This window comes from Muntiacus reevesi, chromosome X (genome assembly GCF_963930625.1).
Source record: "Muntiacus reevesi chromosome X, mMunRee1.1, whole genome shotgun sequence".
In the NCBI taxonomy this organism is placed as follows: Eukaryota; Metazoa; Chordata; class Mammalia; order Artiodactyla; family Cervidae; genus Muntiacus; species Muntiacus reevesi.
In genome coordinates, this window is record NC_089271.1 from 126,416,367 (window position 1) to 126,433,011 (window position 16,645).

Below are 16,645 nucleotides of genomic sequence, written 5' to 3' on the forward strand. Positions count from 1 at the left end.
AGAGGGGGCTGTCTATATTCCTTTTTTCTGATTGCTAATTATGTAAATAATTCACCATTCTATGTTCTAACCACCTCATTGGTAAAAGCAGGGGAGGAAGTCCCATTCCTCTGTAGGCGTCTGACTTACATAAAGTAAGATTACATAATCACTGAAAACTGGATCAGCACAGTTGAGACTTGAGTTGGGAAAAAACAGTCAACAGCCATATGCTGAGACTCTAGCACGTGCCAGTAGTTAAGACATGGCCCCAGTCTTCCAAGGTTGTAGAGTCTCCCGGGAAAATAAAGACAAGTTGTCATCCAAGGAAAAGCCATGCGGATTCAAAGGCAAAAGAGACCCCATTGCTGGAGAAACAGAAAAGGCTTTGGGATTGTGAATACCCTTGATGAGCGAAACTGAGGCAGTGCTTCAAATGTACTTCCTCTTTTTTGTAGGCCCATAACAGAAACCTGCTCTCCATCGATTTTGATCATATGACTCGTACAGGCAAGATCTATGATGACCATCGGAAATTCACCCTTCGAATTCTTTATGACCAGACTGGACGACCTGTTCTGTGGTCTCCTGTAAGCAGATATAATGAAGTGAACATCACATATTCACCTTCGGGGTTGGTGACATTTATTCAAAGAGGGACATGGAATGAAAAAATGGAATATGACCAGAGTGGAAAAATAATTTCAAGAACTTGGGCTGATGGGAAAATTTGGAGCTATACCTACTTAGAAAAGGTAAGTGTGTAGGGAAAATAAACTAGTTCTGAGTTTCTGAATGAGAACATTGAAAGCGGAACTGATTACCTGCCTTGCTGAGGACCTGTGGGAGTGAAGTCTGTATTCTGCCTGTTCTGCTCCATAAAAGTAGCAACAACAACCACCACAAATTATACCTACAAGGATAAGCTGTTTTTCAGCTGAAAACTTTCCCCAGCCCCACACTCTGCCAGGTACTCTTTCAAACTGAAGTCAGGATAATGGCTTAGCTTTCTCCTCATTTGAGCATATTTGTTCATGCTCCTGAAAATGTATCTTTATTACTATGAAAGCTCACACCGAAGTAAAATAGGTAGAAAATTATAAAATTGCTTGTTAATGTATCTCAGCTCTGGAAAAGAGGCTCTTACACAGAGGATAAGGAATTCTAATTTTGTTAGGATAGTCAGTGACGGTTTAATGGTATACATTGGAGGACATATTTTCCCAAGTAATCTGTCTGAGGAAATGGTAGCAGTGGGGCTCCCTTGTTGTTAATAGCCCTTTGTACACAATGAGTCTCCAGGAGCATCTGTAATGGGAGCTCGTGGCCTCTGTCCACTGGGAATGGGCAAGGATTTTAACCCCACTCCCTGGATCCATTTGTCAAACATCAACCTCACACAGCAAAAATGGTTTCCAGTCAGACCAGTGGCAGAAGACAATAAGAGAAATTGATCTCTGTCTGCCATCTCAATTTCTGATGTCCTAAGATGCTGTCTCTTTTCCCCTAAATCTATCCTTTCAACTCAGTTCATTAGTCCTGAATTAATTTCTGGGAAAACTGAAAAACTTTTTCCCCTGAGGTTTCAAGGGGAGTTAGTACGGATTAACCCCTGGAAGCTCTTAGAAAAAAGTCATGGGTGCTCATAACTCATGTGGTGAAATTTCACTATTTGCACCAAATAATGCTAAGCCTTTCTGATATACCCCTGAAAGTTTTTTTTAAATGTGCCAGGGGTTGTATGTTATTATAAAACCATTGTACTATTTCCCAGAGTTAGTCACTGGGAAATTTGCCAAATTAGAAATGTCTAGGAGATAAAGCAGAACTCCACTTGGGAGCCAGGGTAAAGGACTGAGTCCTTTGCTGTCTGTACCCCCTGTCCTTTTCTGCTGAAGAAATTGATGAAATCTCTAATCCGCACTCTACACTGGGAACATCTGAATCTTATAGAGTGGATGTTTTCTCTTTTGAATTTTGGTAACAAGAATGATTGGCAAAATCATACAACTAATGTCCACAAAGTGCTAGACTTGTTACAAAATTACCTGAATCCAAATATTTGTTGTATATTCACAGAGGCAAGGCATGTAAGATGACCTTATATGAAAAAAAAAAAAAAGAAAAGAAAAAGGTGCCACTGATCACTAGCAGAATATAGGCTGATTAGTTTTTTCAAGAATGAGAATTTATTTGCTCTGATCCTCCCACAGGTCTCCATGTGACTAGTGAAGGAGCTGACATGCCTTAGGAGTATGTACAGCTTTGAGGGACTTCCCTTGCCATCCGGTGGTTAGGATGCCATGCTTTCACTGCCAAGGACCCGGGTTCAATCCCTGGTTGGGGAACTAAGATCCCACAGGAATATTTATAGGTTTGAACTCAGAGCCTTAACCTCATTAGCGCCACAGTCTGGCTGCTGAGCTAACTGCCTATAGACAATTGCTTCTAGGTCTCATAAAACTTTCCCTTTAAACTGTCTATACAGTGACAGAAAAGCTTGTTGAAACTAAAACTTCAGTCCTGCATATAGTTATTTAGCCTCTTCTCTGACATTGATGAAGAATTTTATTGTTCCCCTTTTCTGAATTAACAGATTACTTCTTCACAGTTATTTCAGCCAAGAATCATGTGAAGCAAATTTCACATGAATTCTTGTTTTTTTCACATAAATTCTTTTGGCTGCAGAAACTTACTTGGCTATAATTCTTTAAAAACAAAACAAAGAATCTCCCTGAGACTGTCAGTGTCTGCAGTGAACAGAAATAAGACCTTATTGACACAGAGTAATGTATGGAGAAAAGCCCCAGCGACTCCCTAAAACTCGTTTATTGACCAGTGAGATAAGCCAAATCACTTGCGCCTTTTAGTTGACTTTTCTCCTTTTCTTAATCTTACATTTAATTTGTTCTCTAATTATCAGGTAGCCCCTGACTTAAGCAATGCTATTATGCAAAACTCAGAGCCTACAAAACACATAATTATGGAATGGTTCTTTACTTTCCAAAAATCATTTATCACGAGATTGATTTTATTAACATTATTACCAGTGATAATAACTAATTCACTGAATAGAAGCAGCAATTAAATGAAATAACTTAATATAAAGCACCTGGCACATCTAGTCATTCAATAAGAGTTTCTTTCCATTTAAATTGTGCATTCTAATATTTATTCTAGTATAAGTTGGAAAACTTAGTGCTAGCACCTACTGCTACTTGAAGGTGAATTAAAACAGGAAAGAACAGAAGGATGGAAGGAAATTAAAGTATCTTTGAAATTGTGATTCTAGAAAGAAAAGGGAAGGAATATTCAATTTACCAAAATCCAGTTTACATGTAATCTTTCAGGGAGGTGATGAAGTTCTCTGCCTCCTATGCTCTTTTCTAGTCCTCACTTTATTGTGGCCTTTGCTAGAACATTCTTTCACTATGTCTGGGGCAGAGCAAGACTGAGAGGCTGGCTCTAGAAGTATATTTTGAAGTAACAGTTCTCCAACTTTAAAAATATAAACCTCTTTTTATACCTCAAAATACTTCTATTTGTACCTTTATACATTTGCTTGGCATCCCTATGCTATAATATATTGAAAAAAGCAAACAGCAGATATTTTACCTCAATGTGCAGAAATTTTGTAAAAATTATTTGACTTCCTCTAGAGTAAGTAAAAATTATGGGTATCATTTTCATGCACAATGGTTTGTAGCCATTAGGAGAAAAATAATTATTTGGGTAATAGCTGTGGTTGCTTAAATGATCTCTTCTCTATTAAAAAAAATCAATTATTGTTTCTTAAATTTTCTCTATGTGGTCATTAATTCTCTGTCTTGATTCATGAGCCTTCCCTGAGTTAATTATATCTTGAAGACTTGTGGGGCTAAAATTTTGTATTACAGGAAATGTAAATCTTTCCGTTTCCTAAAAACATTCTTAAGAACTTCATTTTTAAATGCATTTAAATATATTCTATAATCATTTAATAAGATGCTTTCGTCTGATACATTTACACAAAACTGCCTCTTTGGGGCTGAAATTTTCAAAGGCTGCCTAGAGGGAGAGAATGCAGCCTTTGGCTTGTGCTTCCAGGTGGCCCCACACTGCCATCTGGTGGTCATTCAAATGCCTTGCTTTTTCAAATTTCTCCCACCTCTCATTTCTGAAAGTGTTGGCACTCAGTCGTGTCCAGCTCTTTGCGACCCCATGGACTGTAGCCCGCCAGGCTCCTCTGTGCATGGAATTCTCCAGGCAAGAATTCTCCATGCCCTTCTCCAGGGGGTCTTCCCGACCCAGTGAATCAAACCCTGGTCTCCCACATTGCAAACAGATTCTTTACTGTTTGAGCTACCTGGGAAACCCATCTCTCATTTCTACTCCTGTTCGAATGAATATGCAGCCATGGTTTTAGTTTTCGTCTTTACAGTGATCTCACAATCATTTCGGTTCTCACAATCAACTTTCTGGAAAACACAGAGTCTCCCACTCTAGTGTTTGGACTAATGAGAAATGACCTTTTATTCTATAGCAGCACTGGGGGCGTTGGACGGACTTATATAAGTATTGTTTTTGAACAAACTGATAATAATGCCCACCCAAAGTGACAAAGTAGCCAAGTGAGAGCTAAATGCTATTCTGGCAACACAAGGGTTACATTCACGAGATTTCTAATCAGGTCGTCCCCATTCTCAGTCAGCACAGCGTCAGCACCACCTAGGAACAGGGTCAGGCCATGGTTTACTACAGCACGGAAGGTGAGAGCAGGGGCAGGGTGCAGTGGTGTTGTGCCATAAATGTCTGGCAAGGCTGCTGCAGCAACTGGAAAAGACGGCTGGTACTGGATAATGTGTGCGAGCCATATGGTGACTGTCCCTGGCCCGCCTCGCAGGTGACAGATGTCATTTGTTCATGGCAAATTGACAGAAGAGAGTGGAAAGGAGCTGAGAAATCTGGCTTTCAGCAGAGAGGTAATGCAGAGGCATTGCCCACTAGTTTCACCCCAGGTTCTGTTGAGTTCTGCCTTGATCAAGGACGGGCTGGTCCCTTCATGTCCTCGTGCCCAGGCAGGACTTCCACGTCTCCCGCCTTCTGATCAGCAGGGTTTCTGGAGTTGCCGAGTATCCACAGGTGATGAGGTGGATCCACACATGCCTCTGTATCCCCAGGCAGAGTACCTGGTGGAAGAGCGAGAAAGGATAAGCCAGTGAGCAAATGAGTGCTGACTTTGACTTCACAGTATTGACATGTGATTTGAAATTAATTGTCGGAAGAGCGGGGAGGACATGCAGTTTCAAGAAGCATGTTCAATATTAGAATATAATTTCATATTTAGAAGATTTAAATGTACATTATATATGCTTCTGTAATTCATAAATATTTATGTAATTTATATTTAGAAGATGAAATGGTACCTATTGTTTTCATAACAGAAACTTCAGAAAATAAAGCTCAATTAAATATTTTTGCTTGATAAGCCAATTCTCTAGAAAGGAGGGGTAAAATCTCCCTTGGGGAGATACTTCAGAATTTCCAGGGGTGAGCAATTTTTATTAAAAGATGAGATTTAAATGCTTTTTGATTAAAAATAGGGTTTGAGTTCTCCTTCAAACAGTGTTCCTTTTATGACTATATTTAAAATTAAAATAGATAAACCAATATCAATGAAACACCTGTTACATGCACGGCATCATACCTCAACAAATAACTTGCTGCTTGGATCAGTTTGGAGGAGAGGGCTTGCATAACCAGAGAATTCCCCACTTTTAATGGCATGTTTCCCTAATATCATTTAAAACATGAATTGTAAAGCTATGCAGTAGTCCCTCCTTGCCCACAGGGGATACATTCCAAGACCCCTCCATGGATGCCTAAAAGTGGGAATAGTACAGAAGCCTATATATACTGCATTATTTCCTGTACTATCGGGCAGGTAGCATATATAGCATGGATACACTGAACAAAGAGATGATTCACGTCCTGGGAAGGACAGCATGAGATTCATCATACTACTCAGAACAGCATGCATTTTAAAGCTTAGGAACTGCTTATTTCTGGAATTTTCCATTGAATATTTTCAGACAGCAGTTGACTGTGGGTAACTCAGAAAGCAAAACTGCTGATAAGGGGGAATTACTGCAATGATAATATTTTATATACAACTTTTCAGAAAGACATCTGCTATATGAACTCAATAAGTAATTTTTGGTGACTAATACTTAATATATGGCATGCCTTACCCTCTGTGTCCCTCCCTCCAATTCATCTCCACATTGAAGCAATAGTAACCTTTCTGAAATACCAACTGGATTGTTTTTTCCAGTGGCACAAGTATCCTCTCCTTCCATCTGCTTTCAGCGGTTCCCTTGTTGTCAACAGGCAAAAGTCCAAACTCCTTAGCATGACTTAGAAAGCTCAGTGTGATCTAAACCCAGCCTACCTGACTGGCCCCATTGCTTGCCATTTACTCATCCCTTCCAACATACCCGTGCTCTGGCCACACCAAATGCCCCATGTTCTTTTAAAAAAAAAAAAAAAAAACATGTTCTCTTTCTTATGTAGCCACTCACAGTGTTCTGCTCTGTGTCAGGAGTACTCTCCCCATCCAGCCCACTCACCTCCCTGCCTTCATCTGGCCATGCCCTGGTCACCCTTTAGGTCTCAACTGTAAATGTCACAGTCTCCAGGATGCCTTTCTTGACCTCTTAAGTCTAGGTTGCGGCTCTTCCTCCACCTCCCATAAGCGCCCTTGAATTTCCTCTGTCATAACACATGTCACACTATATTGTAGTTGTTTGGTTATTTGTCTTTCTCCTCCATTAATCTGTAAATTCCACAAGGACAGACACATTATTGCCACTACTGTATACACTAGGGTCCACCACAGTGCCCGTCACATAGTAAGTGCTCAATAACTTTGTACTGAAAAGATGAATGGGTATTTTCTTTCATCCCGTCAGCTTCAGTGGTACTATTATGCTTTTGTTGTGCCTTTGTCTCGTTTCAGTCTGTGATGCTTCTCTTACATAGCCAGCGGCGTTATATCTTTGAGTACGACCAGTCAGATTGTCTGCTCTCGGTCACGATGCCTAGTATGGTGCGCCACAGCTTACAAACCATGCTGTCGGTGGGCTACTACCGGAACATCTACACCCCACCAGACAGTAGCACTTCTTTTATCCAAGACTACAGTCGAGATGGCCGACTACTGCAAACCCTGCATCTGGGGACAGGGCGCAGAGTTTTATACAAGTACACCAAGCAAGCAAGGCTGTCCGAGATTCTCTATGATACCACCCAGGTCACATTAACATATGAAGAGTCTTCTGGAGTGATTAAGACAATACATCTGATGCACGATGGCTTCATTTGCACAATCAGATACAGGCAAACAGGTTTGTGGTGAAAGGGTGGTGAGGTATACAAGCACATCGGTCTTAGGAAATTTTTGCTAGCCACAGTCTGAGATAGAAGCATTAACTTACAGACTTGCAATTCAACCAAATTTGAGTTATCAAATTATCTTTCATTGAAAATGAAAAATATATGATAGATGGTGTGAAAGCCAATTCCTTAAAAAATACAGTGCATTTCTCTTTCTCTCAGCCCTCAAGAAATTTGAACTCTAAGTACCTAGTCTAACTGGGCACCCATCCCTACTCACCACCAAATCGTCCCAAAGATGCAAAGTCTCACTCAAAGTCCCAAAGATATGAGCCTCACTGAAACTAGTGCAAGCCTTGTGTAACCTTTGTAAGCCTCAGTTAATGGCAACATGTCTTCACAAGTCACCATTTTTTATTATATTTCATCCTGTGGGTTTATAAAATACCAAAATCCAGTTACTTGAATACTGGATTTGGTCAAAACCTGACTTTCTGACCTTGTCAGTTCAGTTCAGTTGCACGGGTTAAATGAACTGAAAGTATTTTTGTCAGTAATTATAAAAAGAGAGCATGTTTATAGTATCAGTTTCATCACTTCAACTACTGGTTAGGTAGTTGGGAATGGGTTATTACTTCTGAAGTTCCTATAATTAAATTATTCTATAACTATAATATGCAGTATTTTAAATTTTTTTCATATTTGGTGACCACAATGATGAAAATATGTATCTATGAGATGAGATGTCCAGGCATTAGATATCAAGCATCAATCTCTAATATTTCATTTTGAGTGTAAAAACATCAGTACTAAAGAAAAGAACACTAGAACTTTCTGAGTGTTCAATATTGAGCCTCTCATATTATTCTCATGATTTTTATTTTGACCCCTTCAGGACCTCTTATTGGGCGCCAGATTTTCAGATTCAGCGAAGAAGGCCTTGTGAATGCTCGCTTTGACTACAGCTACAACAACTTCCGTGTCACCAGCATGCAAGCTGTGATCAACGAAACCCCTTTGCCCATAGATCTGTACCGATACGTTGATGTCTCTGGTCGAACAGAGCAGTTTGGAAAATTCAGTGTAATTAATTACGATTTAAATCAAGTCATAACTACTACCGTGATGAAGCACACCAAGATCTTCAGCGCCAATGGACAAGTCATTGAAGTCCAGTATGAAATCCTAAAAGCAATTGCCTATTGGATGACTATTCAATATGATAATATGGGCCGAATGGTAATATGTGATATCAGAGTAGGAGTAGATGCCAATATAACAAGATACTTCTATGAATATGATGCCGATGGGCAACTTCAAACTGTTTCTGTAAACGATAAAACCCAGTGGCGTTATAGTTATGATCTGAATGGGAACATCAACCTCTTAAGCCATGGGAATAGTGCTCGTCTTACTCCTCTCCGATATGACCTCCGAGACCGCATCACCAGACTTGGAGAAATTCAGTACAAGATGGATGAAGATGGCTTTCTGAGACAGAGGGGAAATGACGTATTTGAATATAATTCTAATGGTCTGTTGCAGAAAGCCTACAATAAGGCTTCTGGCTGGACTGTGCAGTATTACTATGATGGGCTTGGGCGACGTGTGGCCAGTAAGTCCAGCCCTGGACAGCACCTCCAGTTCTTTTATGCAGACCTTGCCAACCCCATAAGAGTTACTCATTTGTACAACCACACCAGCTCAGAGATTACATCCCTGTATTATGATCTCCAAGGTCACCTTATTGCCATGGAGCTAAGCAGTGGTGAAGAATATTATGTAGCTTGTGATAATACAGGCACCCCACTAGCCGTGTTCAGCAGTCGGGGTCAGGTGATCAAAGAGATACTGTACACACCTTATGGAGATATCTATCATGACACTTATCCTGACTTTCAGGTCATCATTGGTTTTCATGGAGGACTCTATGATTTCCTTACTAAACTAGTGCACCTGGGGCAAAGGGATTATGATGTTGTTGCTGGTCGATGGACGACGCCTAATCATCACATATGGAAACAATTGAACCTCCTTCCTAAACCATTCAACCTCTACTCCTTTGAAAATAACTACCCTGTTGGCAAAATTCAAGATGTTGCCAAGTATACCACAGGTATTTAAATGGCGTAATGCTTTATGCTAAAGTAAAGAGAAAACGCTCCCTGGTGTTTATCACATAATCTCAATGCCTTTGTAAAGATGCTTCCTCTTCCTGCCAGCTAGCTCACAAGTTATTGTGCAATCTCTTCCTTAGCCTTCTCGAGTGAGCAGAAATGTACACGTTGGCGTAAAACATGATACTTTTGCATCCTAGTACATTTTCTTCTTTCCTTTTAAGCTTTCTGTTCATAGTTTTCACTCTTAAAAGCTTCTACAAATAATTCCACAGAAGAAAAATCAAGATTCTGTTGAATCAAACAAATCTAATACCAGAGTCTGTGTGGCCTCAATACCACTACCACACTAAGAATTTCCACACAGTAAACTGAGCCAAACTCTATGATTATCCATGAATCAAAAGATTTCCCCAGAGAAAGGATCAGATGTTTTAGAGTGAGTGACATAAAGGGAAGCTTATCCCTAACTTACCATTGGCTAAACATATCAAAGGCAGGAAAGGCATCTTTCAGGCTTTCCACAAAAGTTGTAAAGTATGGGCTTTAAAATGTTTTTTTTTCTTTTAAATTTTGTGTCTCACAGATATTGGAAGTTGGTTGGAGCTATTTGGTTTCCAATTACACAATGTACTACCTGGATTTCCCAAACCAGAATTAGAAAATTTGGAATTAACTTATGAGCTTCTACAGCTTCAGACAAAAACTCAAGAGTGGGATCCTGGAAAGGTTAGTAAATGTTTTACTATCCCTATTTAGCTGAAAAAACAGAAGGGCATCCAACACCATGAAATAGTATTAACATATATGTGCTTACTTCTGTTTGAGTCTTCTTGACTATCCACTTAAATGTCCATGATTAATGGAGGTAGGATAAAAGCTTCCATGGGGAAAGGATCAGAGAATTGGAACTTTGGGAAAAGAGAAGACTAACGTGTGACTTGATGACTACTGCAGTAGACTGACAAGAGGAAAGTGGAACTGAACGTTCATGATTCTAAAATGGGTAGTTATGGATTCTATATAGAGAAAATTATTCTCTAAGAGACGTAAAACATCAGATCTCCAACTGAAAAATAAATCAGAGCATAGTGCATTAGAAGTATGGGAATAACAAATTATTCTGATAAATGGGACTTACCTGGTGATCCAGTGGTTAAGACTCAGAGCTTGCATTTCAGGAGGCACAGGTTCATTTCCTGGTCAGAGAACTAGGATCCTGCATGCCACACAGTGCAATCAAAAAAATTATTCTAATAAAGAAAAAGTATGTAAGAGCAATGAAGCAAAATAATAAGTATTAGAAACTCTCTGGAAAAATAGGAATACCAAAACATTCAAAGTTCAGCGAGAAATTCCATCACTTAATGAGATACCAAGTGAAAGCAAGAAGGAACTTTTTCTTTCAGATGAACGAAAGAGGAATATCTGTGTCTGCAAATATATATATATATATATATATATATATATATGTATGTATGTATGTGTATATATATATATATATATGGCTTTAACAAAATAAAACTGAAATTTGGGTGGGAGGGCTTGAAATTCAAGTATAAAAAAATTATAAGTGAAAGCAATTCTAAGTAGGTACCAGAGGCTCATCCCTTTTTGTAAATACATATAACATGTAAATGCTTTTTGTAATTAAAAGTCATGCAAAAAGTTTAGCAAAATTTTGGAAATTTCTGATGCTTTTAAATGGATACCTGGAAGTTCATTATTCTCTTGTTTATTTCTTAATATGTTTGAACTCTGCCATGGTAAAAAGAGCTTTTTTAGTTATTCATGTTTATTTTTGGCCACTCTGGGTCTTTGTTGTTGCTCAAAGTCTTTTAATCCACATAAAAAGACCCATGAACTTGCTGATTTGCCCTTGTTATTTATAAGATCATGAGCTACTTGAAATTAAGAATGATGCCTTATACCATCTCTTTATACCTCACTGTGGCTAATATATTACTCTACATCCAGTAATAAACAGCTAGTCAATGTCTGTTGAATTGTAAAAACTAAAGTGTCTTTGTTTAGGGGGAGCTTCCCATGTGGCACTTGTGATAAAGAATGCACCTGCCAATGCAGGAGATGTAAGAGACCTGGGTTTGATCCCTAGGTTGGGAAGATCCCCTGGAAGAGGGCACAGCAACCCACTCCAGTATTCTTACCTGAAGAACCCCATGGACAGAGGAGCTACGGGCTACGGTCCACAGGGTCACAAAGGGTCAGACATGACTGAAACAACTCAGCACACACACAGACCCACTTAAGTGCCTTCTAGCTCTTGGATTCTGTAGTATCAAATTTGAATATATTTGCTTATGCTTAACCCTTAACTCACCAAGATATCAAGAAATATATGACAGGTAATCAAATCACCTGTTAGTCTTTTCCTTTCCAAAACTCGGGTGAAGAGATTCCAAATTAGGCTTGTTTTTAAATCACAAACCAGCAAATTAAGGAGAGGAGGAAGCAACCTGGCAAACCTTTGCTTTCTACAATCACCAAGCATATGACAGGTGTCTAATCCTCTGCTACACTTGCTCTGTGCCTTTCTTCTTTCCTAGACCATCCTGGGTATTCAATGTGAGCTCCAGAAACAGCTCAGGAATTTCATTTCCTTGGACCAACTTCCTATGACTCCCCGATATGGTGATGGACGGTGCCCTGAGGGAGGGAAGCAACCAAGGTTTGCCGCTGTCCCTTCTGTTTTTGGCAAAGGTATAAAATTCGCCATCAAGGATGGCATTGTAACAGCTGATATTATAGGAGTAGCCAATGAAGATAGCAGGCGGCTGGCTGCCATTCTCAACAATGCTCATTACCTGGAAAACCTACATTTTACCATAGAGGGGAGGGACACACACTACTTCATTAAGCTCGGGTCTCTGGAGGAAGACCTGGTGCTCATTGGTAACACTGGGGGGAGGCGCATTCTGGAGAACGGTGTCAATGTCACCGTGTCCCAGATGACTTCTGTGTTGAATGGGAGGACTAGACGGTTTGCAGATATCCAGCTCCAGCATGGGGCTCTGTGCTTCAACATCCGGTATGGGACGACTGTCGAAGAGGAGAAGAACCACGTGTTGGAGATCGCCAGACAGCGCGCCGTGGCCCAGGCCTGGACTAAGGAGCAAAGAAGGCTGCAAGAAGGGGAAGAGGGGATCCGGGCGTGGACAGAGGGGGAGAAACAGCAGCTGCTGAGTACCGGGAGAGTACAAGGTTATGATGGGTATTTTGTTCTGTCTGTCGAGCAGTATTTAGAACTTTCTGACAGTGCCAATAATATTCACTTTATGAGACAGAGCGAAATAGGCAGGAGGTAACAAAAAAAATCTCTGCCTTTGCGTCACCAAAGACTGCCTGTTTTTAAAACATACAATGGTTTATTGTATCGGTTTTCTAGATCAGAACTCTGTATATGTAAATATGGAGGAAAAACATATCCAACTGCCTTTCAATGTGACAGAAGATGGTATTTTAATATTGTTTGTTTAAACTCTTTAAGAAACGACAGATTTTTAGTTCTTGTGTGGCAGTATTCAAAATAACACAAGTAGAACTCAAACAACTAAAAAAAGAAGTTTTCAGCAAGCACCACTTTCAATTTGTTGAGCCATGCAGATGTTCAAATATAAAGCAAGAACCCGAGGTTCTCTGTTGTGACATAAGGTTACACACTCAGCTGTTGGCAGAACTTGCGGGCTATTTGGAAGGTGGTGCAATAGGATCTGAGCCGTGTGTTTCAAAAGACTACCAGCTCTTTCACATGTTCCAGATCTGTTACAGGAAACTTCGAAAGAAGTGTAAAATGTCCTCGGCCACCATCTCCTAGAATCAGGACCCATTTACCCTTCTTCCCTGATAATTCCTCCTTGCTTGTTGAAATAAATGCCATGTTGTTGTGCTGTGTTTTGGCGTGTGGTGGCTGGGTTCCGTCTACCACGCTTCCCTGTGGGTGTGGTCACCAAACCCAGTTGCCACTATCTGCTTGTGTATACATGATACCAAGGCAGCTGGCCAATGAAACTCCTCCCACCCAACCTGTTTTGACTACATTTTGTACTCAGTTGTCCAGCTGTATTGGTGTCATGTAAACATAGCTTTTATTAACCCGGGTAGGAATTTCTCATTTATATATAGGGTGTGTTTTGGTCATAGTTTCACATTCGTGATTCAGTATTTATACACTAATCCAATGGTTTTGTGCACATGAAAGGTAATTTACTACAAAGTGTGATTCTGATACAAAAAAAAAGGCTTTCACAGACATACATGCCTGTGGCGTCGAAACATTACACTCACTACTACTGCAGAAATTCATAAGAGCCAAAACCTTAAAAAAAAAAAACAAAAAACAAAAAAAGACGTAATACCAAGGTGAAAGGAAAGTACCAACGGGAAGACCAAACTAAACATCACGGAAGTTGCTGCCACATTGTTTCACCCCACTTAGATTTATATTTCAATGTACAATTCTGTATTGAACATCTCCCAGCCATAGTCAGGAAATTTAATTGAGTCCTTTCCAACCTAACACATTTCAACTAATTATAGAGAGGCAGACTATTTTTTACTAAGATAATTTATATGGATAGTTATTTTAGTTCTCTGTCTTTGCCCATTTATTTTTTATTTAATCATCTCTCCTGCCTAGGAAAATAGCTATTTTCCAGGAAGGGTTATTTTGTTCTGCGATCATTTAAAATTCAGAAAAAAAGATCAGGATTAGTGCTAATATCAGCTGCAGTTTCTCAATCTGTATGAATCCTGTCATCCAAGAAGAGCCCCTTGGTGAACTGGGAGATTCGTGCCCAGTGACAAAGAGCTTGTAAGCTGCTGTGCAATTGAGTTACCACAAATGGAAATACAGGACAGCACAATGTGGCCTGTGGAGAATTCCCCTGAGCCAGCTTCAGCACTTTTCATCACCCAGTCTGGACATTTGCTGTGTCTGAAGGAGAATTTGTGATGGAATGTCGCAGTTTGGATTCTTGCCAGCCACTACCTAAATGCGGTGTGGGGTCAGTGCCTTGCTTTGTGATGACAGTCTTTTTGGAAAATATGCAAAGTTGGAATCCAGGCTCACATTAAGGTTTTTCAAGAGTCTGACTCCTAACTACACAAAGTATAGTGAATGAAAGGCAAGGACCCACAGACAGCAGGGGAGGGTGTATCCAAACATCTCGTTTTCAAAACCTTCCGGTTGGCACTACCAGATTCTTACACACATGTTCTGAGAGAGAGAGAGAATTCATGATGAACTCATCTCTCTTTTTAATTGGCAGTACACCAGCTCAAGAGATTACTAATCCAGACTACAACCATATTATTGGGGTTTTTTCCCCTGAATCAGGCCTGTGTTAATGGTATAGTATTTATCAGGACAGGATTCTAAAATTACTCACAAACTTGTTGAAAATTTGAATACCTCCACACCAGCCTAAAAATGGACCTTAAGTTCCTAGAACCTCTGATGTTCTTTTAAATCAATGGAAAAATGATTTATGAACTGTATATAGAGAGTACATTCATAAATGTGATGATGTATTTTATCACTAATCCAAGATGTCAATATTAGAGTCTATTTTGCTTATATTTTAAGCGATTATACTTTTTTGCAATTCACTGATGATGTATCATTTTCAAACTGCTTTAAATACCCATTAGAAACAAGTATTTGAAGCTTTTACTTAATAGTAATTACCTTGAACTGTGCATTTCTAGTTTGTAATACATATTTATTTAGTTTGTGCCTTTGGTTTCTTAAAGTTATATTTGTATTATATTCAGGAAATGCACTTTTTATCACTTACAGCTGTGGTTCTAATACTGCCTTGAACTGTTACTGTTCTCTTTACCACTTCCAAAGTCTTTTGGAGGAAAGAGGAAAAAAACCCAAAAGGTTAGCACACTAATGAGTAGTAAATCTAAGAGAAACATTTGGCATTTCTTAATAAGAACGTGGAGATATTGAATATGTCACTTCCTGTTCATCTGAATACAAAGAATGCCTTTATTGACTTGTAGTTATGAAGTTTAATGAAAGAACAATTCGTTTGCATTTCCTGATGAAAGTAAAAGCATTTTAAAGAGAAATACATGAATTTCTCATACCCAGAAGACATGTAGCTGACACTACTACACAGCCACACAGCATTCAAGTCAGCTTGAGTGAGAGCACAGTAGTTGGGCTCTCCTAGGAAGACTATTCTGGGCTGGAAGCAGGGAATACTCCGTGATTGTTTCTTTTTCCTAGTTAGGCCCATTTTACTTGTTTGTTTTCTTTTGTTTTGACTCTTGCACTACAGTCTAGAGGTCCAAAAGAGCTGAGAAGTTCACAGTTGAACAGACATTTAAATATATTTATTTTTAGTTGTCATTCTAGTCATTACTGATTAGAAGCATGACTCCTGAAGGAAAGGGAAATAAAGCCCAATTCATACTAATTTTTAGTAAAACACTCACCATATAAATAGGCTTTATTGGGTTTAATTTGTAACCCAACAAAACAATGTATAAAATAAGTGTGTCCTTTACTGTCAATTTATCTAGAAGATCTATAATATATAGACTATATATATAATATAATATATACAACATAGCCAAATATATGAAAACTTAACAATGCATAATTTGGAATTCACATGCTATACAGAGAGGTATACAGTTAAATTCTGATTTTCATAAGGTTTTTTTCATTACTGTTGACACAGTTTCAAGCATCCTATCATGTTGTTTCTACTACTTTTTTCTTCTCTTTCATTTTTTTGAAAACAATTTTGTAACCAGACCAGGCCCCACTGTAATATCACCTAAGAGAGTCAGGACAGTTTTTGCATTTATAAAGATATGTTCCTGTAAGAGCAATTGTAATGGAATTCAGTGGTAATGGAAGCAAAAGTACAGTAACCAAGTGTGGAAAGGAACTTTTGGAGAGACTGAAATGTATTATAGCTTCTGGAAAAACAGAAGGCTACAGATTAGATGCAACATTCTTGTGTTCTTGGAGGAACTCACATACACATAGCTGACCTGAGTAGTACTTCAGATCTCAAACTGCTCTTCCACAGCCTTCTGTAAGGTTCTTTATTCTGAAAAAAAAAAAAAAAAAAAAAAAAAAAAAAAACACAAAAACAAAAAAAAAAACAAAAAAACAGAAAAGCAAAACAAAA

The 16,645-nt window shown here is 39.0% G+C and overlaps 1 protein-coding gene across 3 annotated transcripts in view; it reads left to right on the forward strand.

Moving 5' to 3' along the window:
* Positions 1 to 13,223, forward strand: part of TENM1 (teneurin transmembrane protein 1) — a 612,361-nt gene extending 599,138 nt beyond the window's left edge. For all 3 annotated transcript variants that reach the window (XM_065915017.1, XM_065915018.1, XM_065915019.1), the window contains 5 exons: positions 438 to 734; positions 6,977 to 7,364; positions 8,249 to 9,469; positions 10,057 to 10,199; positions 12,038 to 13,223. In XM_065915017.1, the coding sequence (XP_065771089.1) occupies positions 438 to 734; positions 6,977 to 7,364; positions 8,249 to 9,469; positions 10,057 to 10,199; positions 12,038 to 12,796 (2,808 nt within the window). In that variant the 3' untranslated portion in view covers positions 12,797 to 13,223. The remainder of the gene's footprint in view (positions 1 to 437; positions 735 to 6,976; positions 7,365 to 8,248; positions 9,470 to 10,056; positions 10,200 to 12,037) is intronic.
* The last annotated feature ends 3,422 nt before the right edge of the window (positions 13,224 to 16,645 follow it).